The sequence below is a fragment of the Melospiza georgiana genome, chromosome 2 (genome assembly GCF_028018845.1).
Source record: "Melospiza georgiana isolate bMelGeo1 chromosome 2, bMelGeo1.pri, whole genome shotgun sequence".
Taxonomy (NCBI): Eukaryota; Metazoa; Chordata; class Aves; order Passeriformes; family Passerellidae; genus Melospiza; species Melospiza georgiana.
In genome coordinates this window covers 32,251,190-32,278,271 of record NC_080431.1, presented here as the reverse complement: position 1 = coordinate 32,278,271, position 27,082 = coordinate 32,251,190, and the positions used below count along the sequence as shown (strand labels likewise).

At 37.5% G+C, this 27,082-nt stretch overlaps 1 protein-coding gene across 1 annotated transcript in view; it reads left to right on the top strand.

Moving 5' to 3' along the window:
* Window positions 1-26,209, top strand: part of RAP2A (RAP2A, member of RAS oncogene family) — a 30,725-nt gene extending 4,516 nt beyond the window's left edge. Inside the window, exon 2 of the mRNA XM_058044967.1 lies at window positions 22,199-26,209. Within this exon, the coding sequence (XP_057900950.1) occupies window positions 22,199-22,436 (238 nt within the window). The 3' untranslated portion in view covers window positions 22,437-26,209. The remainder of the gene's footprint in view (window positions 1-22,198) is intronic.
* The last annotated feature ends 873 nt before the right edge of the window (window positions 26,210-27,082 follow it).

Below are 27,082 nucleotides of genomic sequence, written 5' to 3'. Positions count from 1 at the left end.
CATTAATCTAATGCTTCTTCTCTGGAAGAAAAAGACCAGAAAATTTATTTTATTTAGATTGGATGGAAGTGTAGACTAAATTATTTAAGTATATTGCTATGAAATATCACAGAAATGTGTCTTTGCGTTGACAATGTTCTTTGTAGCTGTGGTTTATGATCAGGATGAAAATCTGCCTCTCAGTCTAGGGATTCTGTGTAATATTAAAACATACAAGAGATGTAATTATTAAAATTTATTAATCGTGAAATCAGCATCTTCAGTCAATGATAGTTGATGTATTTAGCGACTTAATGGTGATTAAGTCTGGAGAACTATATTTGAAATTACGAATTGCTCAAAAGTTTAGTTGAAAATATTGCTTTCCAAATACTTTGAAATTGAAGTTTGGTTTTTATTCAGAGAACATAAGACCTCTTTAAACAAGGTCAAATTTTTCAGTTTTTGAAGTTCTGTGTGTGTTGCAGCCTTATTTTCAGAAAGCATTTTTTCTACTTTTAAGAAGTAGTTAGAGGATTCTTTGTAAACACTGGTATAACACCTTCAATCCCAAACATGGCTTCAACCTTTCAGGAAGAAACGCTGAAGTGTTTGGTAGAAGTGAAATATGGAAAATCCTGTTTCTTCTGAAGTGTACTTGACAAATGTCTGGGGATTTTCATACATTCTAGCTGTGTAGAGATGGCAGAAATAAGCACACACTGAAATCCTTAAGTCTTTTTTAGGAAGAATTCTTTTTCTTGCAGTCATCTTAATGTAATGGATTGTTTTGAGTACTCATCTTCGGGTAAAAATGGCAATTTTGGTAAAAAGTATGGCCCCCATTCTGCCCTTGGCCAAGCTGCCAGCCACTCTTGTGCACCCAGGAGATGAAATTTAGGAGTTCATTGGAAGAACAGATTAATAGATTCTAAATCTCAGCAAACATTTGCACGTCTTCAAGTACAATAGAAGAACTCTACTGGTCTCCCTTTTCCTTCTTTCTTAGTTAAGGGACACCTATGGATAGCTGCTTCTCAGGTGGGAACCTCACTGATTTATAAGAACAAAATATAAACTCTTCAGGCATCTGTAGAGATATAGAGGAGGGGTAGGCAGAAGTAGTCAGTCATACCTAATTGACTCTGTGTATAATATCAGAACTTTCAGCTGTCTGGCCATCCCTTGTGTTTTATTGGGGAATTGATACACAGACTGTCCTCTAGAAAGTGTCTGTGAAAGAAAAAGCATAACTCAGATTTGTACTCTCAGGTTTTTTAAACTTCAGAGACAAAAGAAGCATTGTATAAAGCTTAGATTAATTTTGTGTGTATGTGAATCTACCTTTGTTTTAATTTGAAATTAATGAACTAATTCTGTCAGATAAAATTATAGGTTCCTATAAGTCTTATACAGACAATCCTCTAAAAATGTCTGGCAATGTGCAATTTTAAGCTATAGAAGACTATTTTAAAGTTGTTTGGCTTAGTCTTAAAATCAGATATTTCAAGGTGCTCGTGCATCTTCAGAGCATGTAACCTTTAATATTTTCCTGTAGTAACTTTTGAATTTAATTACATATTTGCAGAGTTCTCTTGACTCTTCCCCCTCACACTATCCCACTCTCATGGTCTTGATAATCTGAAATATACGTATTACTTTGAATTTCTTTCAGTGGAAAATGTGAAAATTGAAGACAATGCTTGTAACCAAAGTGTTCTAATGTGTTGGGGTTTTTTTGGCTGTTTCTGTGCTCCCTACCATGCCCACAGCCTAGTCCAGATAACTTTATAGGTATTCCTTCCCAAGTTTTATTTCTTTTTCTCTGTAAGGTAAAATGACGTGATAGTTTTCGTATCCGAACACTGAATATGAATATTTTTTATCCCCTCCTGCTTTTTAGGTGTTCTTTGGACTTTTATTGAAAAAGCCAGGTAGGCAAGCTCCTTTTGTATGCGTGTTTAGTTTAGATTGTGCTAGTTTAGAGTATAGTGCTTTTTTTTTTTTTTTCAAATGATGCCTGTGTTCCTTAGCATCATCTTCTGGGTTTGGGTCTTAATTGCTGCTGTAGCTTATGTTGTTGTAGACATGTGTGGATAATTTTTGGATAGCTACAGTTATCAAATAGTAGAACAGTATGTGGCAAGACTTTTAAAATTTGTTTTTGGTTGTGCAATATTGCTTGATTGTGTCTGTGTTGTAAAAATGTCATTTAATGTGTTAAAGACCAAATATTTTCATGACTTTAATTGCTTTCCTAACTTAGTTCAGTAATATAGCATTAATACTTGGGGTTGAATGTTTTCCATCGTGCTCTTCATTAGGCTGTTTTGACAAAGATTTTTGAATATTTGGAGAATTTTCTTTTAAAAAAATTATTGCTCATTAGAATTTCTAGTTTTGTCTTTGAATTTCTTATTTTGCTGGGAGGACAGTAATTCTTTAAATACTGGTTTTTTTATAGCCAACATAGTTGTCAGTAAGTTTAATATTTTCTTTCAAAATATTTTTTCAGTTAGGTAGTGTGTGGATAGAAATAAGTTTCATTCTTTGGTCAAATGTGAAGCAATATGGGTGACATTATGTTTAGTTCAAGCTCCTATGTTATCAGGCATACTTTGTAGACCAGAATTTCAAAAATAGACATTCTTTGGCTGTTGGAAGTTTTTTAATTAAAATGTGAAATGTCTGAGTGGGTGGATCTCCCAAAAAAAGTCATCAAATCCTTCCATTAAATTTTATTTCTAGTTTTCTTTTTAATAATTGAATATCAGATTTTTATTTCTTGTACCTAAAAAAACCCTGAGGTTACTGGTTATTTAATTTCTGGAGCATTACAAGTGTTGCTCAAACAATTTTTTTTCCTCCATGTAAATGGTGTAGGTGGTGTGTGATGACAACGTTTTGAGAGAGAATAGGGAAGCAATCAGAACTGCAGTGCTAAATTATCCTGGCACGTAGTGACTTGTATAAAGATTTCCCTTGAAAAATTTTTAAGGTAACAAGAACTGTAGCTATCTGCTTCTATGGGCTCTCTTATTCATTAGCTTGCTTCTGCTCTTTTTGGGGGGTTTGGGGTTGTTTTGTTCTGTTCTGGGTTTGTTTTCCAGAGGTTTCCAATCCAGGACTGGTATTCAGTTTTTGCTGCACTAAGGCAAACACTACAGTCTAGGTGCAGTTTACAATGATGAGTGCAACTTGAGCACTTTCTGTATCAAGGGGTTGGGTGCATTTTGGCAGCTGTGTTGTCTTAAATCCTAGTCTAGACAAGAGAATTAAAGGTGTGTTGTGGGCATGTTATCCTTTATCAACATTAATGTCATAGGGCTCGCTCAGTACATTTGGGTGCTGTACTCTTTAAAAATGCAATGGTGACAATATTTTAGTTATTGTCTTGGTTAGCCCTAGACTGGGTGAAAGATCAGGTGAAGGACAAACAGAAGGAATGTTTTTAGGATTGATTGGTTTGTTTTGAAATATTACTTGTGTCTTGTAGATGGAGCTGTAACAATTTTTAAAATATTGTCTTCTGCAAAAGTCATGGTAATGAGGAAGCCATTAAAGCATTTTTAAACTATTAGGATCTAATAGGGTAGTGGTCCGTGGTAAAATAAAATACAGTTCTCACTTTAAAGAACGGTTTGGGGACTTCCATTATTGTTCTTGTTAACAGGTAGCCACCTCAACTAAAAGATTAATAGTGTTTGAGATTCCCATGCGAGTTTCAACTCAACTACAATTTAATTTGAACTGGAAATGAATTGGATAAGGCACTGAACTTAAGTGCTCTGAATGTTGTGAAGAAGAGCTTTGATCCTGGATTTCTGATTAATTGCAAGAAAGGATGCTTTCAAGAAACAGCCAAATAGGTCACCACAAGCCTATAAGCATGTCTGCTGAATTATGAGCAAGTTTTCAGAGGAGAATGTTTGAATTGTTTGCCCTCTTACCCCTAATATATTTTACAGTAAAGAGTGTAAGCCAGGACTGATCAACCTACTTTACCTCGTTAGATCTGGTTGCAGTTTCCAGGACTGCTGTAGCATCTTTCAAACTGCTGTACAAAATCTTACTTGAAACATTTTATAAAATAATTGGAATGCTTCTGTCTTTTCAAAAAGCTATGAACTTTATAAGACCAATATATAAATGCATAAATTCTCTCCTCAAGAATTCTTTTTCTTTTGAAATGTCCTTACTATGTTTTTAATTTAATGTATAAATTTTAGAAACTCCTTGGTTTTGTTAGAACTAAACAATGAATATAAAATGTTGGGGACTTATACCATTTTCCCCCACAATTCATAAATGAGTGGGAAAAAAAATCTGGTGGTTTTTTTTTTTTTTCACCCACCTCTGTATTTAATGATGCAAAATGCTGAACAAGTGTATTCTTTTGAACTATGACATCAGTCCTAATTTGTATACTGCTGTTTGTAAATGCATGTTTTTAGGAAGGTATGTTTTCAGTCTGTGGATTACTTTCCAGTGCCAAAAGAACTTGATGTATTAATAGGTTTTCCTAGTATCACCAGGTTCAGAATTTGTCCCTCTTCTGCTGAAATAATTCGGCTGAAGGCCTGTCACACAGTGGTATTTTGTGGTTTATTTGTGGGGGTTTTTTTTAGCTTCAGGAATTCAGGTTGGGGTTTTTTTAATAATTTGGAGGGCAGAAGATGGTCATGTTGAACTATTTCTTCTGGAGGACTTTATCAGATGCTTTCTATACCCCTCTAACCCCACAAAGCAAAAAAACTAAACTGGTCTGAGTGTTTTTTAGTCTCCAGTTAAATCCAGGCTCTCCATCTCAGTGCTTAAAGAAGGCATCTGCTCTGTTATAACAGTCTCAAATGCAGTTAGATTCTTGGTAGCTGACATGCATGTCACTCCCTACAATGCCTGGAAGAGAGAAGAATGAGTCACCTTCTGCTGGGTTGAGGCTGCTGCAGTCCACTGTCAAAGTCCAAGTGAAAATGTGGAGTGAGTTCTCCCATTGCTTTCCTTTGGGTGTGGTTTTAGGTTTGGAGGGAGGGGAGTGGTGGTTGTCAGTGTGGTACCACTTAAATCTGTTCAATCTGCTTGGATTCTTTAGCAGATGAGCTCCTCAGGATGCATGGAAGCTTTGAAAGTAGGAGAGGTTGGTTTTGTTATTGCACCAAATGTGCAGGATGCAAGCAGGCACTCCTGGCATCAGTCTTGTGAACATGCAGTGCTCTGGAACAGATGCCTTTTTAAAAATATTTTTCCCTGATGCCAACCTTCTCTTTTTATGCCTTTCATTTAGAAATAAATGAGACCTGGCCCTTACAGGAAAAAACCACTAAGCTATTTTGGGTCATTTCCTTAGGAATCTGCTTTGTTCTAAGGTGTATAATACTGTTGCAGCAAACCACTCAAACTACCAAGTCATATATGCAGAATCTTTTCTCTTGAGAAACAGGCTTGGCCACGGGTCAAAACACTTAAAAAGAATGGGAGAGAAATGGAAGTCAGTATGTCATCATGAAGCAGCAGCTGACCTTTCCTGAAATATTATGGTCACCCTGACTAGGGGAGTCTTCTGGTGATCATTAACCATATGGGATATCAATTTTGCATTTTTGCAGTGACTTCCCTGAAGAGAATAAGCAGTCCTGAGAAATCACTGGGTACCAGTCCTGCTACCTTTCTTTATCTTGTATATCCAATCTTTTTCTGTTGTTCCCTTGGGATTTGTGAATTTTCCTTCTTTTGTTTGTACTTACCTTCATAGTGGTATGTCTTCAACAAAAACATTGAAGAATATTTTCTGGACCTTTCTTGCAGTTGAGTGGTTAGAACAGTCTTCTGGGAAAAGCAGATGTGAAACTCCTGTGTCTAAAGGAGGTGTGTAGTGCAGGTCTGTCACCTCATTGATCAGGGTTGTAATCGCTGTACTATGTTAAATGTGAGAAACACCATTGACACCACTTGCTTTTATTCCCAAGGTTTTCTGTGGAAGTGATAGCTGTTGTGGATTTGTTGCATATCTTACTATTGTTGTGTTAGTAGCCTCAGTAAGCAATGTTTAGTGAATTAGGCCTCTTGAGGGACTTGGCTGCTTGCATGAGTCTGCAGAGACCTTAGGTGTGTGACCCCGTTTTGGTTCCAGTATGTGGCTCAGCTGAGCTCAGCTCTAGGCCTTCAGACAGATACCTTGTTTTGACAAAAACTTTGGATGGGTGCAGCTTTTCAAGAAATTTATTGGGGAGCAGTCTCCTGGTCATGGGCCTCTAAACTCTTCTGGAGTCCCAGTATATTTATCTACATCAGTTTTGCTTTCAGACCCAGAAATATTTGCCATCAGAATGAGTAAATCTCTCTACCTCCTTTTTCATATCAGTTTCGTTCTGTATGCATTGAGCAGTGAGTTTCTGAATGCCTTTGTATGACTTTTTTAGTATAGAACATGGAGTAGGCCAGAGGCTCGATGATCAAATCATCCACAGCATAGGATAAACAAGTCTTGTGCTTCAGATGCTTCCCTTCTCTAGAAGGAGTTCTATGCACAGCTTATATTATATTGCTGATTATAAAATTTTATTTTGAGTAGAATCTTCTTAGGTGTCTATCCTTATACAAATCATTGTCTGAGGGGTGATAGACTCTTTTCTAGAAAGAAACTGGAGAAGATGATGATATCAGGATAGCCTGTCAAGAGTCCATAGAGTTTTAATGTTAAGTATCAAACAGGAAGAAACTTGATTAGTTTGCCTTCACCAGGTATCTCTTCTGTCTGTCTCTTAGTTTGGGTGTCTGCAGCCTCACTTAACATCAGAAGCTGCAGATGCTCAGCAGTCTCCTTTCATGCCATCTGTTTCTCCAGTAGTTGGTTAGTTAGCCATGTGAGGGAATCAATAGCCTTGTGCTCCTTGGTCCTTGATGTTCTAGAAAATTTAAGCATGATGATGCATTCTAGAATTTCACTCAATCTAAATTTCCCAGAATTCATTAAAACTGGGGAGAAGCCAGGCTGCCTGCTTTGTGTGGCTATGTTTTGATGGGAGTGGGATTCAAGAGTCCTCTGCTGCCTTTAAAGATAACAAAATGGATCAACTGATAATTTTGCCTGGACTGAATGAATGGGTATTTATCTAATGGTCTCACCTTTAGTCTGGTACCATACACGATGTATTTGTCCCATCTGGGATTTTGTAAGCTCTGTTACTTAACAAAGTATCACTGTCTTCTTATATTGTTGTTGCAGATTTCTGAGTCTGTTTTACTATCTAGCAGTTTGTAGACAAACTTCTTGTAACTCTTTTATTTCTCATGCTCTCTTCTAACCAGATCTCTTAGCAACCAAAATCAGATACTTGCTACCTGTCAGATGAGTCTGTTAACAACGGTTGGCAAGGAATGCTGGTCCTATTACCACTCTGTAAAGTTCCAGTTTTTACATTGTGGAATGGTCCTGCTGCCACCAGGCCTTTTGCCCCAGATTCTGCACTGACCATGTAATTGGAAGGCTTGCTCCTCACCTGTGTGAAGGTGGTTTTCAGGAGCCACAATGAGCAAATACAGTCTTTGGACTGTCTCCTGATGGACTGGAGCTACTGTTCCTTTCATCTTTTTGATTTGTAACACTGTTTGTTGTAATTGCCAAGAGCTCAACTACTGGGCTGCAGTGATGGTTTGTAGACAGGACATGTGAACATTTAATGGGAAGCAGGGCCCTTTCTCAAGGGAAGGACGTGACAGACACTTGCAGATGATGTGAACCTTCCATCACACGACTAAACTGTAGGAGGTGCTCAAAGGGCCTAACTCTAAAAATTACATCACAAGAAGCTGAAGATAAACATAATGGTAACTTAATGGTGGAAAGGTGGTTTATCCAGACTGCTTCATCTTAGGTACTTTAGTAACTCCTTGAACAAATCCATGCAATTCAGGTTTTACCTACCTTTCCCTTGTGGAAAGGAAAGCAACATATACTGAAAGCTACCATTGGAGTACTTGAACTTAAAATGGCCAAATTGCTCTGGAACTTAAGGAAGAGAGAAGGCAGGTGCTATGAATTGCAAGACTTACTAATATGACAGGGACACATTGGAGAAAAAAAAACAACCCTGTGTTTACAAAGTTTTCACCTCTGGAAAGATTTGCTGCATTGTAGGCTCTACAGAGGGAAGAAGTATGATTTTTGAAAAAAGAAAATATTTTATTTCCATGGCTTCTCAAGAATTTAGTCACTCAATATAACTGCTACAATTTATTGCAGGATATTGCCTTTTCTATTTTTTTCTCACAAACTATATTTGGTAAAAAAATAAAGAGAAAAGCATCATTTTTTAAATTAGTCTATTCAAAAAAGAAAACAAATAACCTAAAGGTGTGAAATCACATAACTGGGGGAATGTTGAATTCTCCTCCAGATGGTTTTTTAGTCAGAAATAGTGACTGCCATCATGGTAGCTTCATCTGCCAGAGAGGGACAATGGTGAGCTCAGCCTTGGATGAAAGCTGAGAAGGCACACCTTGAAAGTCCATCATTACTCTAAAATTAAGCAATTGTATTCCCTTCCTAGCTGGGATAATTGGTCTGGTAATTGAAGTTTACATTCTCCTCCAAGAAATGATCAAAACGCTTGCTTTGAAAGACTTTGTCTGTCAGCAAGAAATGTGGTTAGATTAAAAGGACTGGGAACAGTCTAGGCTTCACACCTCTGCACACACCTTCAGATTAATTGGAATGGCCTTTCTGAATAGGACAACTTAATGTGGAAAAAATAATTAATGAACTATTTTCAGGAAATTCTAGTTACCAATTAGTGATTCAGTGAAGAAGGGGTAATGGACACGGGGGTGTGTGTACAGTACCTTTAAACATAATCTCTTTCTTAAAAGAAAACTTTCTTTTTCAAATATTTCAATGTTTTTCTAATATTTTCTTACTGTTACTTTAGAGGGTTAAGTATACAAATTACCATCCTTTCTGTACCTAAAATATGTCAAATAGACATGTAAATATTGGAGTAATATTTTGTTTCTTGGAGTAAAATGAAGTACATGGGCTTTTTTAAAATTAAGTTTGCTCAGAAAGAGACAGTTAAAATGTATGTAAAACATACACACAAATATATGCATATATGTACACAAGAGGTTTTCAGTCTTTTAGCCATCTGGGGTCAGGACTCAGGATACAAGGAAAAAACTAATGAATGGATTCTATCAGGCTCTGCAGTCATCTTCTGTTTAAAAAAATTAAAATAGGCTTTGTCTACATGTGAAAATTATTTCACCAAATTGCTTCTGAACAAATTTGTTTAAACCAGTGTAAAGCCACACTGTTTGTCTCATACCTAACTTGAGCAATATGAAAATTGGTATCCATGCGGGAATTCGCAGCATTTTAAAGAAATTTCTTGGGTTTGCCTGGCTTGTTTGTGTTTCCCTCTGAAAAAAAAAATTGTGTCAGTAAGAAACATATGCACTGATTTTGTTCTGTTTCCCTGTGTCACACACTTGTGCATGGGTTACCCTTTGTGCCCTCCCCGTCTCTGGGTGACAGCGGATGGCCGGCACACGGCCACGGCAGAGCGCCAGCGCGGAGCTGCTGCCCAAGGGATGCTGGCAGCCAGAGCCCTGGGCTGTGACCCCAGCACTGCTGACACAGCCTGGGCACAGCCGGGGTGCCCACGTCCCCAGAGGTGCCAGCGTGGTGGTGGTGCAGCCCCAGGAGCCAGCCTTGCTGGTAGGGTTAACAGGTACGAGATAAAACAGTCTGCAGGCCTGACTGGCTGCCACAGAGTGTCTTCATGGACAATGAAATGGCTGTCAGACAGGTTAGTAAAACTCTTCTGGGAAAGAGGAGCTTTTTATAACCTAGAGTAGACCCAAGGAAATTAACGTTTGTACAGTAGTTAAAATATAAATAGCTTGACATCTGAGATGATGACTATATCTGAGTTCCTCATTCTAGATGGCTTCATTTTGATAGTTAATCAAATATTAGATTTGAGATATTCATGCACACATCTGTGTATGTGAGAAAAAGTAAAATGTTTAGATTTCACTGTTTTACCAGGTACCCTATATTTCATGTCATCTTACAAACAAGTTCTTACTAAGAAGTGTCTGGATATTCAAATGGATTATATTCACAACACTGATTCAGAATGAAGTAGTCTGTTGTTTTTCTTTAATTGGTACCCATCCTATTGTAGAAAGAATGAAAAAATCTCCTAAGAAAATTATTTCTGAAGCTTATGCTCAAGACAATAGGGAAGTTTTCAAGAAATTGTTCTCTATATTTATCTTTATTCCATTTAGTAGTATGTTGGGAGGCAGTATCTTGTATTTGAAGATGAACCAGGATTTTATTTTAATAAGAACAAACAAGTAACAATAAAAAAATCCTGGCACTTCTGAAGCTCTTATTTTGGTCTGTTCATCTTTAGATATGGAAACAGTTTCATTTAACAAGATTGTATACATTTTTTGGATACAATTTCTGGAGGTAGAAAGTTGAGGTGTTGAAGATGGAGCTACCTTCTTAAACCTGTGGAGAATAAAACCTTCTTGGTGCTCTGTTTAGTCTAACATTCCAATTATTTATAGTAGGCATATGGTAATTAGATAAGTTGTTCTGTAAGGTAAGGGCCACCAACTTTCTGAAGTCATGGCAGAATGGTTTTGCTTACCAAGTAGAAAATAAAATGTTCTAGTAGAAACTTGGCAGTAGTGAAGAGGCTTTCAGAGCATCTGCCCATCATACTCATCAAGGCCTTGGATTTTTACTTGGTAGAGGAGGGTTTGACTTTGGTCAAAAAGAACTGAAATAAGAATAGTATTTCTGCAGTAAAAGAAAAAATGCATTTTATACTGTTTTGTCCTGAATTTTTTTCACTCTATCAGTGTGGTCACTTGCTTAGAGTTTCTGTAAAGTAGTCCATCTTCTGAAAAGTATCCAGAGTTCCACCCTAATTGTACCATTGTGAGGAAGATCTGTCTCAACAGAGCATTTTTTGCTAAGTTTTTTTTATGTGCATTGTAGGATATTTTTATTAGCCTGAAGGACATTAAGCTGTATTCTTCTTTAGTTTCTAGGGCAACAAGTGTCTCTGCTTTGAACTAGACACACAAATTCTTTTCAGGCTATGCAGTATCATAAAAACTCCAGTATCTACCTGCCTTAGCTTCTACTTAGGGACTGATGAAAGAGCAGAAGTTCAGGCCAGGTTGTTTGCCAATTAGCCCTGTTATTTTTGTTTTGCTTTCTGAGTTTTAGTGACCTGCAGCTAGGTTCATTGCAAACAGTCAAATTCTTTAAAAAGCAAATAAATAAAAGCCTCTGTGGAACTGCAGTTTGTATCAGTATGTAATGCTTGGTTCTGCAGACTAGGCTGTGGCAGTCAAATTATCAGAGGTCAGTTTTGTGAGCAAGGTTTGCATTTCAGAGGCCAGATCTGGGTAATGCCAAAAGTCAGGAGCACAGTAAAAGTTTTTTTCGGAGTAAAAGGTTCTTACCTTTTTTGGAGTAAAAGGTTCTTACCTCAAAATGGAAGAGAAACTGTTTCTTTGCCTGTGGTTCTGACTGGACAGGACAACATGATTGTTGCTAAACTCTAATCCTTTGGAAGTGGGTGATGCTACTAAGAAGGTTTTGAATTAATTGTTACGTCTGTTCTTGAAGACTGTAAAAGTGTAATTTTAATGAGCTAGAGAAAATCTCATTAGAATAGTTTAAACAAGTTTTGCAGTGAAATTTTTATCAGTGATTATAAATTGGTTAAAGTAATATAAGAGTATGTTGGCTTTGAAGAGTTAACTAATACTTTAGAGCACTATAGTCTTCTGACCCTTTTAAAATGCATATGAATTTCACTACTTTTTGCTATTTTTACTTTATGTGTCCACTAAAAAGTTTCAATTTTATAGTTTAAATAAATAAGGGTAAAGAGTTTGAAGATGTCATTAACTTATGCTTGCGCTTTAGTTAATTCTGCAAAATCTGGTTAGTTCATTTAGCTTTCAAAATTCTAAGATGTACGTCTATCTCGAGGCCTGTAAGTATGATTATCACTTCCTCTACATAAATGAATAGCTATAAATATTTATGTAACTTTGGCATTTGTTTCTGAGCCCATTTTCTATGTAAACAAGCATTATGCAACTCAGTTGTCCGCTTGTCTCATCTTCCTCCATTACCTGCCAGTAAGTTTTGAATTCTGCGGCACAGTTAAACTAAATTAAACATTAGGACGAATTCCCAGAGAGATCATGGAAAGCCTGTCCTTGGAAGTTTTCAGGACTGAGCTGTGCATGGCCCTGAAGAAGCTGGTTGAGATTTCCTGGCTGACCTTGCTCTGAGCAGGGGGTTGGACTGGAAACTTCCCAAGGTCCCTTCCTGCCCAGATCAACATCTGGAATAAATTAGAAATCTAAATAATGGTTAACTTCTGTCAGAATTGTTGGTGGGAAAGACACACTGTCGCTGCTATATGGAAGAAACTGGCACATGCTTAATGCTATTTATGGACTGGAGAATGGTGAGGGGAAAAGTTGTAGGCAGAAGGAGAAACTAGAGCTTTAGATAGCAGCATTGATAGACTCTGTAAGAAACTAGACCTACCATTGTGTTCATAAATTGCTTTACCCACTCTGCACTTTACACAAAGTCTGGATGCTGTTTCAGCTTTTTCAGGAGGATTGTTAACAGTATTTTATTGCAAAGATTTTGTGGTTTTTTTTAGCTGAGCTCCTGGCATAAACTTTGATATATCTGAATTGGTACAAATCTCTTTGGTGCCTTTCTTTCTCCTCCCTCACCTTTGTCAGTGTTTGCTTGTACAGGAAGTTTACAGTATATTTTAAAATATTACAGTAGTTTATCTAAACATTTGCACATCAAGATATGCTTCTGAGAGAAATCTCTTGTGACAAAGTATGTATTGATAGATAAATAGTAATGCATTTTAGGATCACTGTTGTTTGAACACAGCAGTGTAATAACTAAACTGTAGAGCAATTGGAATCCTTAGATTTGTATGATGTGCAAAAGGCTCACATTGCTTTTAAGAGATATCTGCATTTTTCACTGCCTTTGTAAAGGCCCCTATTCAGTCCCACATCACCAGAACAGGCAGGTTTTGTGACCTGGTAGAGTTTTGTACAGAGGAGCAAGGAGGAGGAGAAATCCCTCAATGTCAGCGTATGTTTAAAGGTATTGTGAGCCTTTGCAGTTTCTGCTCAAGTTGGTGGTGTTGAAGTGGGATAATAACCTTGACTTTGACCCCAAAGCTGGTGTTCCTGCTTCAAGGCACACCTAATCCACCAGCTTTATCCTTGCTGCTGACAGGTTTGATGTTGGCACAGAGTCTGCCCTAATACTTGTAAAGAAATCTTGAAATTTTGTGGTGTTCCATAGCTCACTGCTGAGAATAGCTGGGATGCAGGGTGCTTTTTCAGTTGAAGAGCAAGCAAAACTGCTGCTGCATGCTTCAAGATGTTCAGATTGCCTCCATCACTAAGGATGGAAGACCTCAGAAGTGTTTATGTGCCATAGGCAACAGAGGTTAAAGCTGACAATTCTTTTCTTCAGATGGAGAGCTGAGGTACAGAGTTCAAGGGTCTTGCTAGAAATTGCACAGGTGGTCTGTAACAGGGTGTGAAACTGAACCCACATCTCTTAAATCACATGTCAGCATTCCTCTTGCTTGATACTTAATGCTTTTGCTCTACGACATTGAGGATAAAGTTTAATTATAAGTGGTTATGTCTGAAAAAAGTTGTCATTTAAAAGAAATGTATTTTTTTGAGACTTCAGTGTACAAATAAAAGATAGATGGTAGTTTCTTTAATTTTAGAATCTTCTATATGTTGCACATTTGGTAGATACTTGACCTATCCAGTCATGCTCGTTGTGTTGGAATAAATATTAGTATATTAGCATGGGTATGGCTTAAAATATTCAAGGTAAGAAAACTAATATTATTATTAGAATAATTTTCAATTATGGATGCAAAGCTTAAATATTGAAATGTGAGGCCTAATTTTCAGGATGTTGGGATATTCCTACAGCTAATAGCAGTAATTTTAAAAAAAATTAGTTGCTCGGCTTTAATGTCTGGAAATTTTTTGAGCAATATTTTTTTTGTATTTAAGCAACTATAACATGACTCATAATATGTTAATAGTTTTCTTGACAATTAGACTTCTTTCAGTATGAACTGAGTAGGGAAACAGGAGCTAGATGAAATTGGTGCAGCTGTGAGAATCTCAGATTTGTAGGACATTCTGATTTTCTTGTTGCTTTTAGAAACAAGGGCATTAGTCACATTGGAAACAGCCAGGTACAACATTTGCTTTGTATTTACTTGTGGTTATTGCTTCTTAAGCTAAACCAAGGAACAGAAAATTCCCATTTGAAAATTCCAGTGTTTCTGAGTTGCTAAATGTGCCATGCATTTCAGGATTTCAGCAAGATGATGTTGATGCTCAGTTGTGAAGATGAGGATTTTGATTGGCATAGAGAGGGAACTCGAGGATTAAAATCTTGTTTGGATATGCTCCCAGCAAACCTGCTGCTAAGAAGGTAGATTTTATATATCCCTTAGAGTCTTTTCAGTCTTGATAATAGACTTCAGTGTTAGCTATGAATTTTAATGATAGATACTAGGGAGACGTGTCCTTTTTAAGGAGAAAATAACCTGTTCATGAAGACTTTAGAGCATCTGAAATGGCAGTAGATGAGAACTGAAGCTACTTGTGTCATTGGCTCCTTGTCATCCCCAGCACTCAGAAAGCTGATTTTCTTCACCTGTGCCACAGCCTTAGTTTGAGGGGAGCAAACAGTGTCGTGGGACATAGTCTAAACATTCATGGAGTTCTGCAGACTTAATGAGAAAATGTCTCCCTAACATCTTAATGATCACGGATATTTTTTGGGACTTACTTTAGTGACTAGTGAAGCCTTAGACATGTTGATAGACCTTTGAAATTTCAGATGCTCTTGACATTTTATCTTAAAAAACAGGAGGGACAGCTAAAAGTAGGCTCTATCTATAGTGACTTGTAGAAGCAGGCTGAAAACATGGAAGGAGTTTATTGTTATTCTAGTTTTCCTACGGAATCTTAGTTGCAGAAAATCCTCTGTAGATAGGAATTTTTCTCTGAAGTGAATGGAAATGACCTGTAAAGATCTTTGGTGTCCTTCATACAGAGGTGATGTGCATCATCCTGTTACATCTGTTGCAGCAGGGAATGCAGGTTTATTGCATGGCCTTTGAGTGTGTGTGTTGGGTTGTGCAATCCATGGTTCCAGTCCCTTGGAAGGTCTCAGCTGTAAGCTGCCTAGCAATAATGTGTGCAAGTGCTTTCGTTGAAAAGTGCTTATTGTGAGAGTTGGGAAGCAGATATTTATAGTGCTTCTGCATGCTGTGGTTGGTTGTTGTTTCTTGGGCTTTTGCTTGGAACTATTTCCTCTTAATTTCTTACAAGCACAGCACCAATGGTGAGCCAAATTGGCAAGTGAAGCCAGCTCTAACACCCACAGAACTGAATTGGCTTTAAAGTATTTTATTTAAACTGAGGGCATTATTTCCAGAAAGTTTCGTGTACAAGAACAAAGTTTCTGAAGCTTTTTCAAAAGTGATATGGTGTGGTGTTATTTATTATTCTAATATTATCCTCCTAGGTTGTTTTGCAATTATTATTTAATTTGCTGTCCTATGAGTAAGTACAATTATCATGCCTTTATATACCTCAATCTATCCATCTGAAGAGGTTTTTTTTCCCCAAAGGCTATGTAAGGAGTTCATGTCAAAGCCTAGAAGAAAATGTTAGATCCCAGTCCTGCAATTAGGCCATGCACTGTTCTTTATAGCGAACTGATTCATGACTCAGCCACCTAATTGCAGTGGGACTTCCAATAAACTCTTTAACATCTACTCATTTATAAAAATTATTTTAAGACTATTTTTTTAGTTGGGAGTTATTGCTTAAGAAATGAAATCACTACACAATATAGCTTACAAAGCTGAATGTTAAATGCAATTAATTAGTAAACTGAAATGACTTGTTTGCAGCAGAATCGTGGGAGTTTTACAGCTGTTCTATGTGGTTTTGCCTGAGAAGCTGTAATAATTTCCATTAGAGGGAAAAGTGCTCCAACTTTGCAGAAACCTACCTTTGTTTAGATTTAAGTATCTCTCTGACACATTTATGCATGTATACAGGTATTGGCATGTCTTTATTGGTGTCTATTTGCAGGAGTCTATGGAAACATAATTCTGCACAGTGACCCCCTAATAGCTGAAGTTTTTAACGCTACCAAAATACAAAGAATAGGGGTTTGGTAAAAGTGAGATGTCTCCTCTGAGTGTGTTAAGCTAGTAATAGCTTCAGAAGTATGTATGTATATATATAAATTTTTTTTTTCCTGCTGCTTTAGTTCAAGAATTGGTAACTTCAGGAAAGGTTTAAGATGGTTTTCTCCTTGAAAATTCTGTGGTATTGCTTCTTCTCATCCTGGTGTTTGAGAGGCTCAGAATCAGGCTGGGGAGCACTCGGTGCCTTTTCTTATCCTCCATAGCTGATGTGAGTTTTAACTATCTAGGATTCTGCATTAAATATCCAAGTAATTACGTGAAAGGGATTAGAACAATTCTTGATAGTTACACTTGGAATATGTTCTTCCTCTAGATGAGGAAACTGCTTGTTCAAGTTATGACGGATTATACTGAAGGCAATCAAAGTTTGCAAGTTACATTACAAAAGGATATTGTGTTATATTTAGGGTGAGTTTGTAAATAACCAAATAGATTTAACTGTCATTTCTGGTACTTTATTTCATATTACCCATAATTATTTTGCTGTGTATTTTGGCAGGATTTATACCACAAATTTTTTGTAAATCTAAATTGAAGAACAGTTATTTTTTATTGATTTTTGATATTATTTGCATCATTTTCAACACTACTATCTTTATCCCTTAAATTAATTTCCTTTTTTAAATACTATCAAAACTGACAGAAATGCATTTAAAAAAAAAAAAAAAAGAAAGATGTCCTGTGTGTAGAAGGGAATAAAGGAGAGTTAGTACTGGAGGTAGAAAGTAATAAAGGAGATTTAGTACTGGAGACTCCTTTTGATTATTAGTAATCGTTATCCTGAAATACCTTTTGTATTTCAGTGGTCCTTGGTTTTATCATATAAAGCTGTAATCATGCATCTTTCCAAAAACTTCAACAGGACTTAAACTTGTTATAAAAAAAAGTCTTTCAGAGTACATGGTATTATCTTGGTTTGTTTTTATTACACAGAATGATTTGGTTGAAAATATTTGGGTCTGATATGAAACTCAGGGAAAAAATCTTAGAAAAGAGACACCACTTCCAGAATGTGAAATTGGAAAACAGGAACCTGTTTGTACTTTTTTCTCCACTGACTACTACAACTCACACATGCACAGAGTGTAGGGGAACTGGGCAATCTCTACCACTGTTTAAAGGAATCAGATCAGTTTATTAGCCTTGGCATGTTTGGGGATTTTGTTTTTAAATTCTTGTACCTTGTAAAAGAAGTTAGGTACTGCCCATGTTTTTTTGGGTGGGATTGAAGGTGGAAAAGCTGTGAGGAAAAAGTCTGTGAAGATCATTCTCATACCAATCACCTTGACACTTTCTAAATGTTCTAAGCTTTTATTCAAAGTGTACATAGTAATCTAAACAGAAATGTGGATGATGTGTATGCTGTTTGAGGTAAGATAAAATATAGAAATATTTATTGCTGTGTGACATATAAAGCTGTGTGGTCAGTAGTGTATAACTGTGCCACATAAAACATCTGATGTTTGTGTATTTATTGATTTCATGTGGCTGTGGTGTCCATCCTCAGGAAAACTGAAGGATTTACTGTGGGCTATTGGTCCCAGGTGTTCATTAAAGATGGGTAACGGGGTGAGTTTTAGCACTGAATTTATCTAGAACTGGCAAGCACATTCTGATTGTCTTTATGGGGCAATGACTACCTTGCCAGTAGTGGAAACCCTAGATATGATGGCATTTGACTCTGTACTGGTGCCTTTCATAGGGCTGTAAATGACTGCAGTCCTGCTACCTCTTCAAGAGTCACTGCTGCTCAGTATCTGTCATATTGGAGCTAAAGATAATGAGATCATTTAAACAGGGTGAAGTGCCTTGTTCTTTAATCGTGTTCTGCAAACACGTGTAATTGGTCTTGCAAAAATTTGTTCCTGAGGTCTTAAAAAGTCAAGCCCTCCCCTGCTACATTTTTGAGAGTGTTTCTTACAGGCTCTGCTATATTTGCTCCAGAATACATACTGTGCTCTTTGATACTGACAAAAGTAGCAGCAGTTCTTATTTTCAGGTGGCCCTCATGCTTTTCATTAGGAAAGATCAGTGCTGCTCAAAGGTTTTGAGACATACTGAGAAAATTGGATTTTCCTGCTCCAGAAATGAGCAGAACTGTGCCACTTTTCCATTGCTAAGGGAACATGCAGGGGCAGGTGGGCTGCAGCAAAAGGCAAAACTTCTGCCCAGCTCCCACTGTGAGCTGAACTGCTCTCTCACAGATCCTGTGATGGGAGCAGCAGCCTGGATTCAGGACTTCAGTATGGGTGGTGGGGTTTCAGCCTCTTTTGCTCTGCTACAGGTATTTGTGAGTAAGTTAGATCCTACTGGAGGAAGGATTTGTAAATTCCCGTGTTTAATTTTTGTGGTTGTATGGAAGGTTCTGCATTGCTGCTTGGACATTGCAAGGTGGCTCTCTTTTTTTTTGTTTATTTGTTTTTTCCTTTCTCTTGGGCCACTGAAATTCAACAGGGTGAAGAAGAGATTATCTTCTTGCCTTCAGATTTCATTAGAATCATATAATTCCCCCACATCTGAGAAACTGCCCTTCCCTTGGTGGGCCTGGTGTGCTGCACAGCACCTGAGTGAGGGTGTCCAACATCTGGCTGCTCAAAGCTCTGGGTATCAGGTGGAGTCTCCAGATGCATGCAGAAATTGCCTCCAGTGAGATCAGCAGCTGCAGTAAGGAAAGTATTGAGCCATGGATCTCCCTTGTTCTTTTCATCAGAAAAGAAATTGCCCAGGATACTGAGGCCGGAAATTCTGGCAGTGTTGAGAGGTAAAGGGTGCAGAGCTAGCTTCAACTTCAGAGCTTGTAGAGTTTGATTTAGGCAAGAGCTAGATTTTCCATAAAGTGTTGCCAGAACTCAAAACTGGAAAGTGTGAAGGCCCTTAGGACTCTGAATGAAGACACACAGTTCATCATCGTCTTGGTACTTGGGGAATCTGATACATAGAAGTCTGGTCTGAATCCCTCTACTCAGCTTGGGTCTGGCAGGACTGATCCTGAGCTGGAGCACTTAGCTCCAGCTCATACTAGAGCCGGTCTTCTGCTCAGTATCCATGGACTGTTTTTCCATTATTTGCTGTATTCTAGGTAGTAGACACTGACTCTTCTATGTAAAAAGATAAATTGCATTTATGATATACAAGCATAAGTATATATCAAAATCTAAAATATGTGTCACACAGATTATGTATATATATAAAATGTTTTTTTTCTGTAAAATTAACCACTCAAAATCTAGGTAGTACAGGGATGTATTCTGCAAGGGCAACTTTATTTTTGCTAAGGAAACATAATGAGAGCTTTGCAGAAACACTTTCTAACACATTTCAGTCTTGTAAAGTTATTGGTTATTGGGTGAATCTGAATTATAAGGTGAATAAGGCTATTGACTGTAGGATCTCATTTTAGGTGGTGAGGGTTGGTAGTGAATTGAGTAAATGCAACAGGAAAAGCAATGCAGAAAATTGCTTCTATCAGTTCCACCTAATAGTTCCTAGATGGTCCTCTGCAAATAAATTAAATTAGGCTTTTCACATCTTTTCTGTCAGCTCATCAGTTCTTTCTGTTCTTCAGTACAAAACATCAGGGTTTCCACTGCTCCATTTCCCAGGTGCTGAGTACTCATAGCATACAGACACTCAGATATTTAGTTGCCCAGCTTTTCTAGCATTCCTAAACCTTTTAAGCACTTGAATTTTTCAGGGGAACTGACTATAAGTCTGCAACAAGTGTGTTTGTGTTTCCTTATATGTTTCTCAACAATTGATGTCACAAAACTCAGAGAAGTGATTATGTGTTTTAATTCTGGCTCATCTGTTTCTTCACTGGGCATTTCTCAAGCACCTGCTTTGAATTTCTCAGTTTTACCAGAGGGCAAGCCAGTGGAGAGTGAGAGGAAGTTCAGGGCCTTCAGAAATCAAGTAATGCAGTGAAGGGGGTACCTGATTCCATTTCCACTGAAGGATTTTTTTAATGCTGTGTAGCAAATACAATAGGACACATGCATCTGAACAATAAAGATAAGACAGCAATTCAGTGTTTCTTTTTATCTGTTGTATGCCATCCATCTTATGTAATTAAAGACTGTGCTATCTTGTGTTTAAATGCAGGAGGACAGATTTCAAGATGCTTGTGTGTATTTTGGTACTTTATTAATGGCAGCTTAGCTCTTGCAAGTGTTCCAAAGATATCATTGTGCTAAACACTTATCCACGGAGTGAGAAATGGATTGTGTCTCTTCAGATGGTAAATGAAGGCAGGATAAATGGTAAAAGTGAGGGGAATTCTCTGCAATTATTGATGACAGCCGTGGACTATGGATTAAATTACATTTTCTTAGTAAGCAAAGAGGCATAACAAAGTTTAGAATTTCAGCTACATCTTATGACATAGTTAGACAAATTTTTGATACTAGTCTGGTGATGTAAGAGTTGCTGGTGTGATTTGAGACATTATCGGCCGTTTTTCCTTTTGGACTCTGGAGGAGCCCACTGTCCCTGCAGCAGGAGCACACAGGGTACCTGTTCCAGTGCACAGTGGGGACAGACGGGGAAAACAGGCTGTTCCCCTCAAACAGGTGAGGCAGATGCACCAGCACTGCTCTGCTGCCTTGCCTGGCAGGCAGGGAGGATGGGTGGGAGGGATGAAGAAGGTGGCTTAAGGAGGGTGTCGTCTTCAGCAGCTGCAGGTGTCAGCTGCATCTTTTGTCTGTCCACAGTTCAGTCTTACTCCAGCAATTTGACTCAAAGCAATACTACTAAGAAAATATGAAGGAGAAATTCGGGTTTAAGTTAAGAAGGTACCGTCTTGCTTCTCTTAGGTCTGGTTCGAGTGCTGAAAAGTCATGAGTGGTTTACTCTCAGTCCTAGTTCTTTTTGTGAGAAAACCTGTGTAAGAGGATTTTGGAAATAGGCCCAGTGTTTTCTTCTCTCTTTTCTTTTCTGTGGCAAATATGTAAATTTGAAACCTGATGGAACTCTTAGTTTCATGTCTGAAGAAAGGTTTATGAATGTGAGGTGGAAAAAAAAGAATGGCAGGCATTTCAATTTTGTAAAAAGATTTGGCAAGGATCCTTTCATGAGGAGGTGCAAAGTAAAGAATTCCTTCATAGCAACATGATCTGTTGTGCTGTCCAAGTTGATTATGAAGCAGAACTGTGATAGTATTGCCTGGAACTTAATTGCGATTTTTTTTGTCTCTTCAACTTCTTTAACTGGCATAATGATGTGAGTGCTGCAAGGGAGAGATACACATTCTGTATTATCTAATACATATTTTTATGTAACAGTACTTATGTGTGTATGCGGTACTTGAAGTGGACTTCATTTCCTGAAATTTGGAATTAATTTACTGGCACTTTGGTTGTGTCTCATTTATTGCTATTGAGAGAGTTCTGTGTGTATTGACCAAAGGTAAATGTACTCTTGAAAGGGAGAGTGTTGCATCGTTATCCCAAGCAGGAGATACAAAATACCTCTTCAGGGAGAAGGAGGGTGTAATGTTGAAGGGAGGATTTGATGTCCATCCTGTTCTTACACATGGAGATTGCAAACAGAGAAAATAGTATTATATTCCTCATTTTTGTAGTGCGGAAGTATTCCTGGCATGTTTCTTGGAAGGAAGGAAAATTCAGGGGAGGATAATTTTTGCGGAACTCTGAAAGCTCTGAGGGGAACAAGATATGCAACAAATTGCTAGAATGTGAAATACACATTTTTTCAAATGTAAAATTTTAAGGTCATTCAAGTGTCTCTTTCCATTTGGGCCTGTATTGTTTGCAAATAGATTTTTTTTCTTCTTTTTTTTTTACTTGAAGAATGTTGCCATTTTTAAAAATTTAATTATTGTTGTTGTTGTTTTTGTTTTTAAACTGTAGGTATGAGAAGGTGCCAGTAATTCTGGTTGGTAATAAAGTGGACCTGGAAAGTGAGAGAGAAGTATCATTGAGTGAAGGCAGAGCCTTAGCTGAAGAATGGGGCTGCCCATTTATGGAGACCTCTGCTAAGAGTAAAACAATGGTGGATGAGCTCTTTGCGGAAATTGTTAGACAAATGAACTATGCAGCACAGCCAGACAAAGATGATCCATGCTGTTCTGCATGTAATATACAATAGCATTAAAAATGACCTAACCTGGACTTAATTTGCAGAAATTTTGTAAGGTGGTAAAACTGTCTACTTCACTTCCTGGTTTGTGGGTCACTTGAAATACATCTGTAGTGAAGTAGCAACATTAACTCAGAGCTGAGCATTGAAAGTCAATCACTGACTCTGAATATAATTGGGTTAAATGACCACATCTCATCCGTTGTTCCCTTTGAGCACCTGCAATTTTATGGCACAGTCAGTTGATCTACAGGGTCGTTCCAGTCGAACGCACGTGTGTTGTCACGTCAGACAGCAACAACAGCAACTATTTCCGAAGAGGACAGAATCCTTTTGGAAACGGAGACGAAAGCAGTGGAGAGGATGTCTCTGAAGACCTTTCATGACAAGGATAAGCATGAAAAGGAGAACCAAGTCTTTTGGTGTCTGATTACCACGCTTCAGAATGGACGCTATCACATGTGGCTGAGTTTGTTCAGTCAGTTATGTTGATTTCACCAGAACTTCTGACAGTGTTGGAGGAAAAGGCTACCAGAGACCCATATAGTTTGGATTCTTTTCAAAATCAATGCTATTATTTCTACACTTTATCCCACATCTTGAAATAGAAAACATTGTATCAGTGTGTGAAATGAGAGGCAACATCTGGAAACAAGTGACGGGTGAAGAAACAGTCTGGCATTGGAATGTTTTAAATCTTTCATTTTGCTGCTCAAAAATGGAGGATCGCTTCAGGTTTTGGTCTACAAAAAGCCAAACAAACCCTCTGTTTACAAAGCAGGAAGCATCTTTATTTTCACTTTACTGAACCAGGAGGAAGCAACTGTGATGAAAAAAAAAATTGCTGAGCCTTACTAACAAGGAACACTTTAATAGATTAACTAGTACCATCTTGTAAGGAAAATTAAGCCATGTTTCATCCATATGTTCCCTTCTGCAGAAACCTCGTGGGACAGTATGAACATCCTGCATTTTTAAGTTTGTTAAAGACAACAGTTTTTCTTGCCTTTAAGGGCTACATTCTCTGGTGTGATCCCAAACTAACATTTGAAAATCCAGTTTGCTATTTGATAGCTTTAATGTTGAAAACTTAAATTGAATAACCACGTGAAATCATTTGGTTCAGAGGTGAAATAGTTACGGTTGTAATTCCTTAGGTGAGTGTGGAAATGGCTCTTTAAATGCCTGACACACTATTCAAAGGTTGCCCCAATTATTGAAGTGTTTAATGGTGGGAGCAAATATTTTATTTGGAAAGGATGCTCGAGCTCTGACTTGCTAGTTTCATAGCAGTGAAGTATTTATCATTTGCATGACTAATGGCACAGAAATACCTATTTCAAAGTCTTACAATCAAAGCATAGAAAAGTTTTCAATCGCAATGTTTAGATTTTAAATGCTGGAGAGATTGTCTTGAGCTGGATCTTTTATAGGTAAAATTGGCCATAAAATACAGTCACTGAGCCTGTGGTCTGAATAACACCATGCGTTTATTAGTTTTTAAATCTTGTGCAGTAACAGTGTAGTTCCTTGTGTTTAAATGAGTGAAAATAGGGGTGCTGGGCTGTGTGTGTGTGTTGAGTGTGTATGTGTGTGTGTATATGGCCCTTAGAAATGCTGTAATTGGAGTTAGGTTCGAGAGTTTTGCCTCCATCTGCAGAACTTCCTAAAAGCGCTCTCATCTGCCACAAAGGACACTGGAGTAGAAAACACTTTGCAGATTTCCATACATAAATATCCTTAACATTTGAATTATAGTTCACTGGATGATAACTAAAGAAAATCATTTTCACGGAAGAGAACTGGCCAACTCTGCCCTTAATCTTTCAAGACCTTTCCACAACCGGTGTGACAAAGGGCATTAGATGTCACAGAGCATTAAGCCTTACAACGTAAATGTAGCCCATTTCCCACCTTCTTTGCAGAGCTTTTGTTACTGTACTTTGTTCTCTTAGGGAGATAGGCACACCGTTTATTTCTGGCATCTGAATGCCCATTTTGGGTGCTCTGAATCGCCCTCCTAGAGGCACCTACCTCTTTCCATTGACTGTATAGCAAACTTAGGCTTTTAACTTTAGTCCTCCAAGTCACAGAACTCACATGCCTAAACTATAGATGGTATGAATGTTCTCTTACCACTCCCTGCCTGCCCATTGTGTCAGCTGCCATGCTTAAACAAAATGTGAGATGTTGGATCAATGATATTTCAGGGTTTCAGATATCTAGATTTCAGATATCTTGGGAAATGGTTAATCAAGCAGCACAATCCATCCGTAAAACAGCTTGTCAGTGTGAGATCCACTGCATAAGCACTCGAAAAAGAAAAACCACAAAAAACCAAACTGAGTTGGAAGTGCATGTTATGCGAGGTTATTTACAGAGATGTTAAAAATCTTACCTGACAGATTGTTCATCAACCAAGAAAATGGCACAAAGTCAAGGATGAACAGCCTATCGTGAAGTTCATGATATAAAGCAGATGGGCTTTAAATATAGGAAAAATTGCACAGTAAATTTGTAACAGAAATATTAAAGAAAATATCTCCCAGTTTTGTTGCTTCATTACACTCTTACATTTTCAAAAGCATAGGCCATATGTAAGCTACCATGCAACTTGGCTGGGGGAGCAAAGTGTAAGTGTTGTTTTTTATTGTATAGTTCTGAGGAAGTAGTTATGCACTATTTGTATTTCCACTAATGTGAAGATAGTGGAGCTTGAATCAATGACAGTTGCACTTGACAGATTTTTCAAGTTATAGGGGTAGCAGGAGGGGAGGTAGGTGAGCCGCACAGAGGCTGCATGGCCACCCTGCAGGAATCACTGGTCTTGGGTCACTGTTTCATTTGTACCCTGATAGGATTACCAATTATAGTATTTGAAAGTTTCTTATAACATGCCTTAAAATATTATGATTTGTTCCAAAGACCCACTTTTCCTTTGGCTGTTCTTGTAGAGCTTTGTACTTTTCTACAAAGACAGCATTTTTTCCAGTTTTGTTGTTTTTTTTTAAAAAAAAAAGTTGCAACTTTTGTTCTTTTAAGCTATGATAGAGCAACTGTTTCCTCTTTCCCTTAAAAATACACACAAAAATTATTCAAAGCAAACAAACCAGAATCAGATCAAGAGTATATAACTTGCATTGGATTTTGAGTTTTTTCTGTTTTGCCCATCCCCCTGCCCACCTCTTCAGAGCATCAAGAAAAGAAATTTGGTGACATTTTCTGTTCTGATTCTAGCCTCTCCCTAACCCCAGTGCTACAGTTGCCATTACTTTTCTGTGGGAAAACTACTGGTATTTGCTTTCCTGTATAGAATGTTACCTAAAGATGTCAGCCATTTGGTTGGGGGGTTTTGTGCATGTTTGTTTTTAATTTTTTAATTTTTTTTTACCAGTGTGCCATCAAAGCACTGGTTAGGCTTTAATTGTGAAACTCCGCAACAAAAGCAAATGTTTGACAACTGCAGGAGGCTTTTATCTGCATTGTTGTGCATCTGTTAATTCTTGATCAGGGTTTGAAGAAAGACTGAAGTGGGTTCTGGAGTCAGACTTAACGCTGTTGATTTGGAGTTTCCTTGGGTGAATTAATGTATTTCACAGTTAATTGTTGAGCTCTAATACAACTGGCAACTTAAAATGGGGCAACAGTTTGTTTTGTAACAATGTCAGTTGTTTAAACCTTGATGTTTCAAATAAAACAAGAATTGTACATAGAACTCAATGCAAACTCAGCAGTTGTATTTGGAGTTAAATTATTTTAACAAATAAATTTATTTAATGAAATCTTCCTTGCATTTTCTCTGTTGTCCATTTTGATTTGATTAAAAACTTCGTCCAAAGCTGATGAGGGGGCCCAGTAATTGGAAACAACATTGTCAACTATATTCAGATCAGGAAAGTATTTCCTGCTAAAATGGTCTTCTGGTACAATTTAAGTAGCAATAAGTAAAAATCAAATTAAATTTATTTTGGATGGATGGATGGATGTTTTGATCTAAGTTATGAACTTGACAAAAAACAATAGCAATGGAGGGCAGTTTTCACTTTTCTTAGTGGGATACACACTGACAACGATCAGTTATACTCAGTACTTGATAGGATACAGCTCTTGCTATGGCAATATATATAAATATATATATTTACATATACATATGTAAATATATAATAAAATGTTCCATATATAAAAAATGACCACGTAAAAACTTGTTCAATCTATGATATAGTTAATATGCAAACTACTTTTATAGCACTGAGATTGCAAAGGGTTAAAGGAGGATTGTTTGTTATATCAGCTGTTCGATTGATGAGTGTTTTGAAGGCTTTCATCACCACACAAAAGGAGTTAGTGTTAAAAGAACTTCAAATACAATTAGTGTTGCAGAGATTTATAAATGAACAGTTGAGCTAATGCTAACAGGATTATTCTAGCTAATTGGCACTGATCAGCAGTTACATTTTAGTCATGCCAGTATCACTAAAAAACCCTATTTTCAGTAATGATGGTAGTCTCTTGTTCTCATGTCATGCATGCCTTAAGGAGCAAGAAGCCTGAGGCTGGCACATCTTAAATGCTTTTAGTTCTATGGATCATATAGAAGGCTGACACATGCTGCTAATTGCATGTTTTTGATTTGCCCATTCATTCTGTAAATCAGT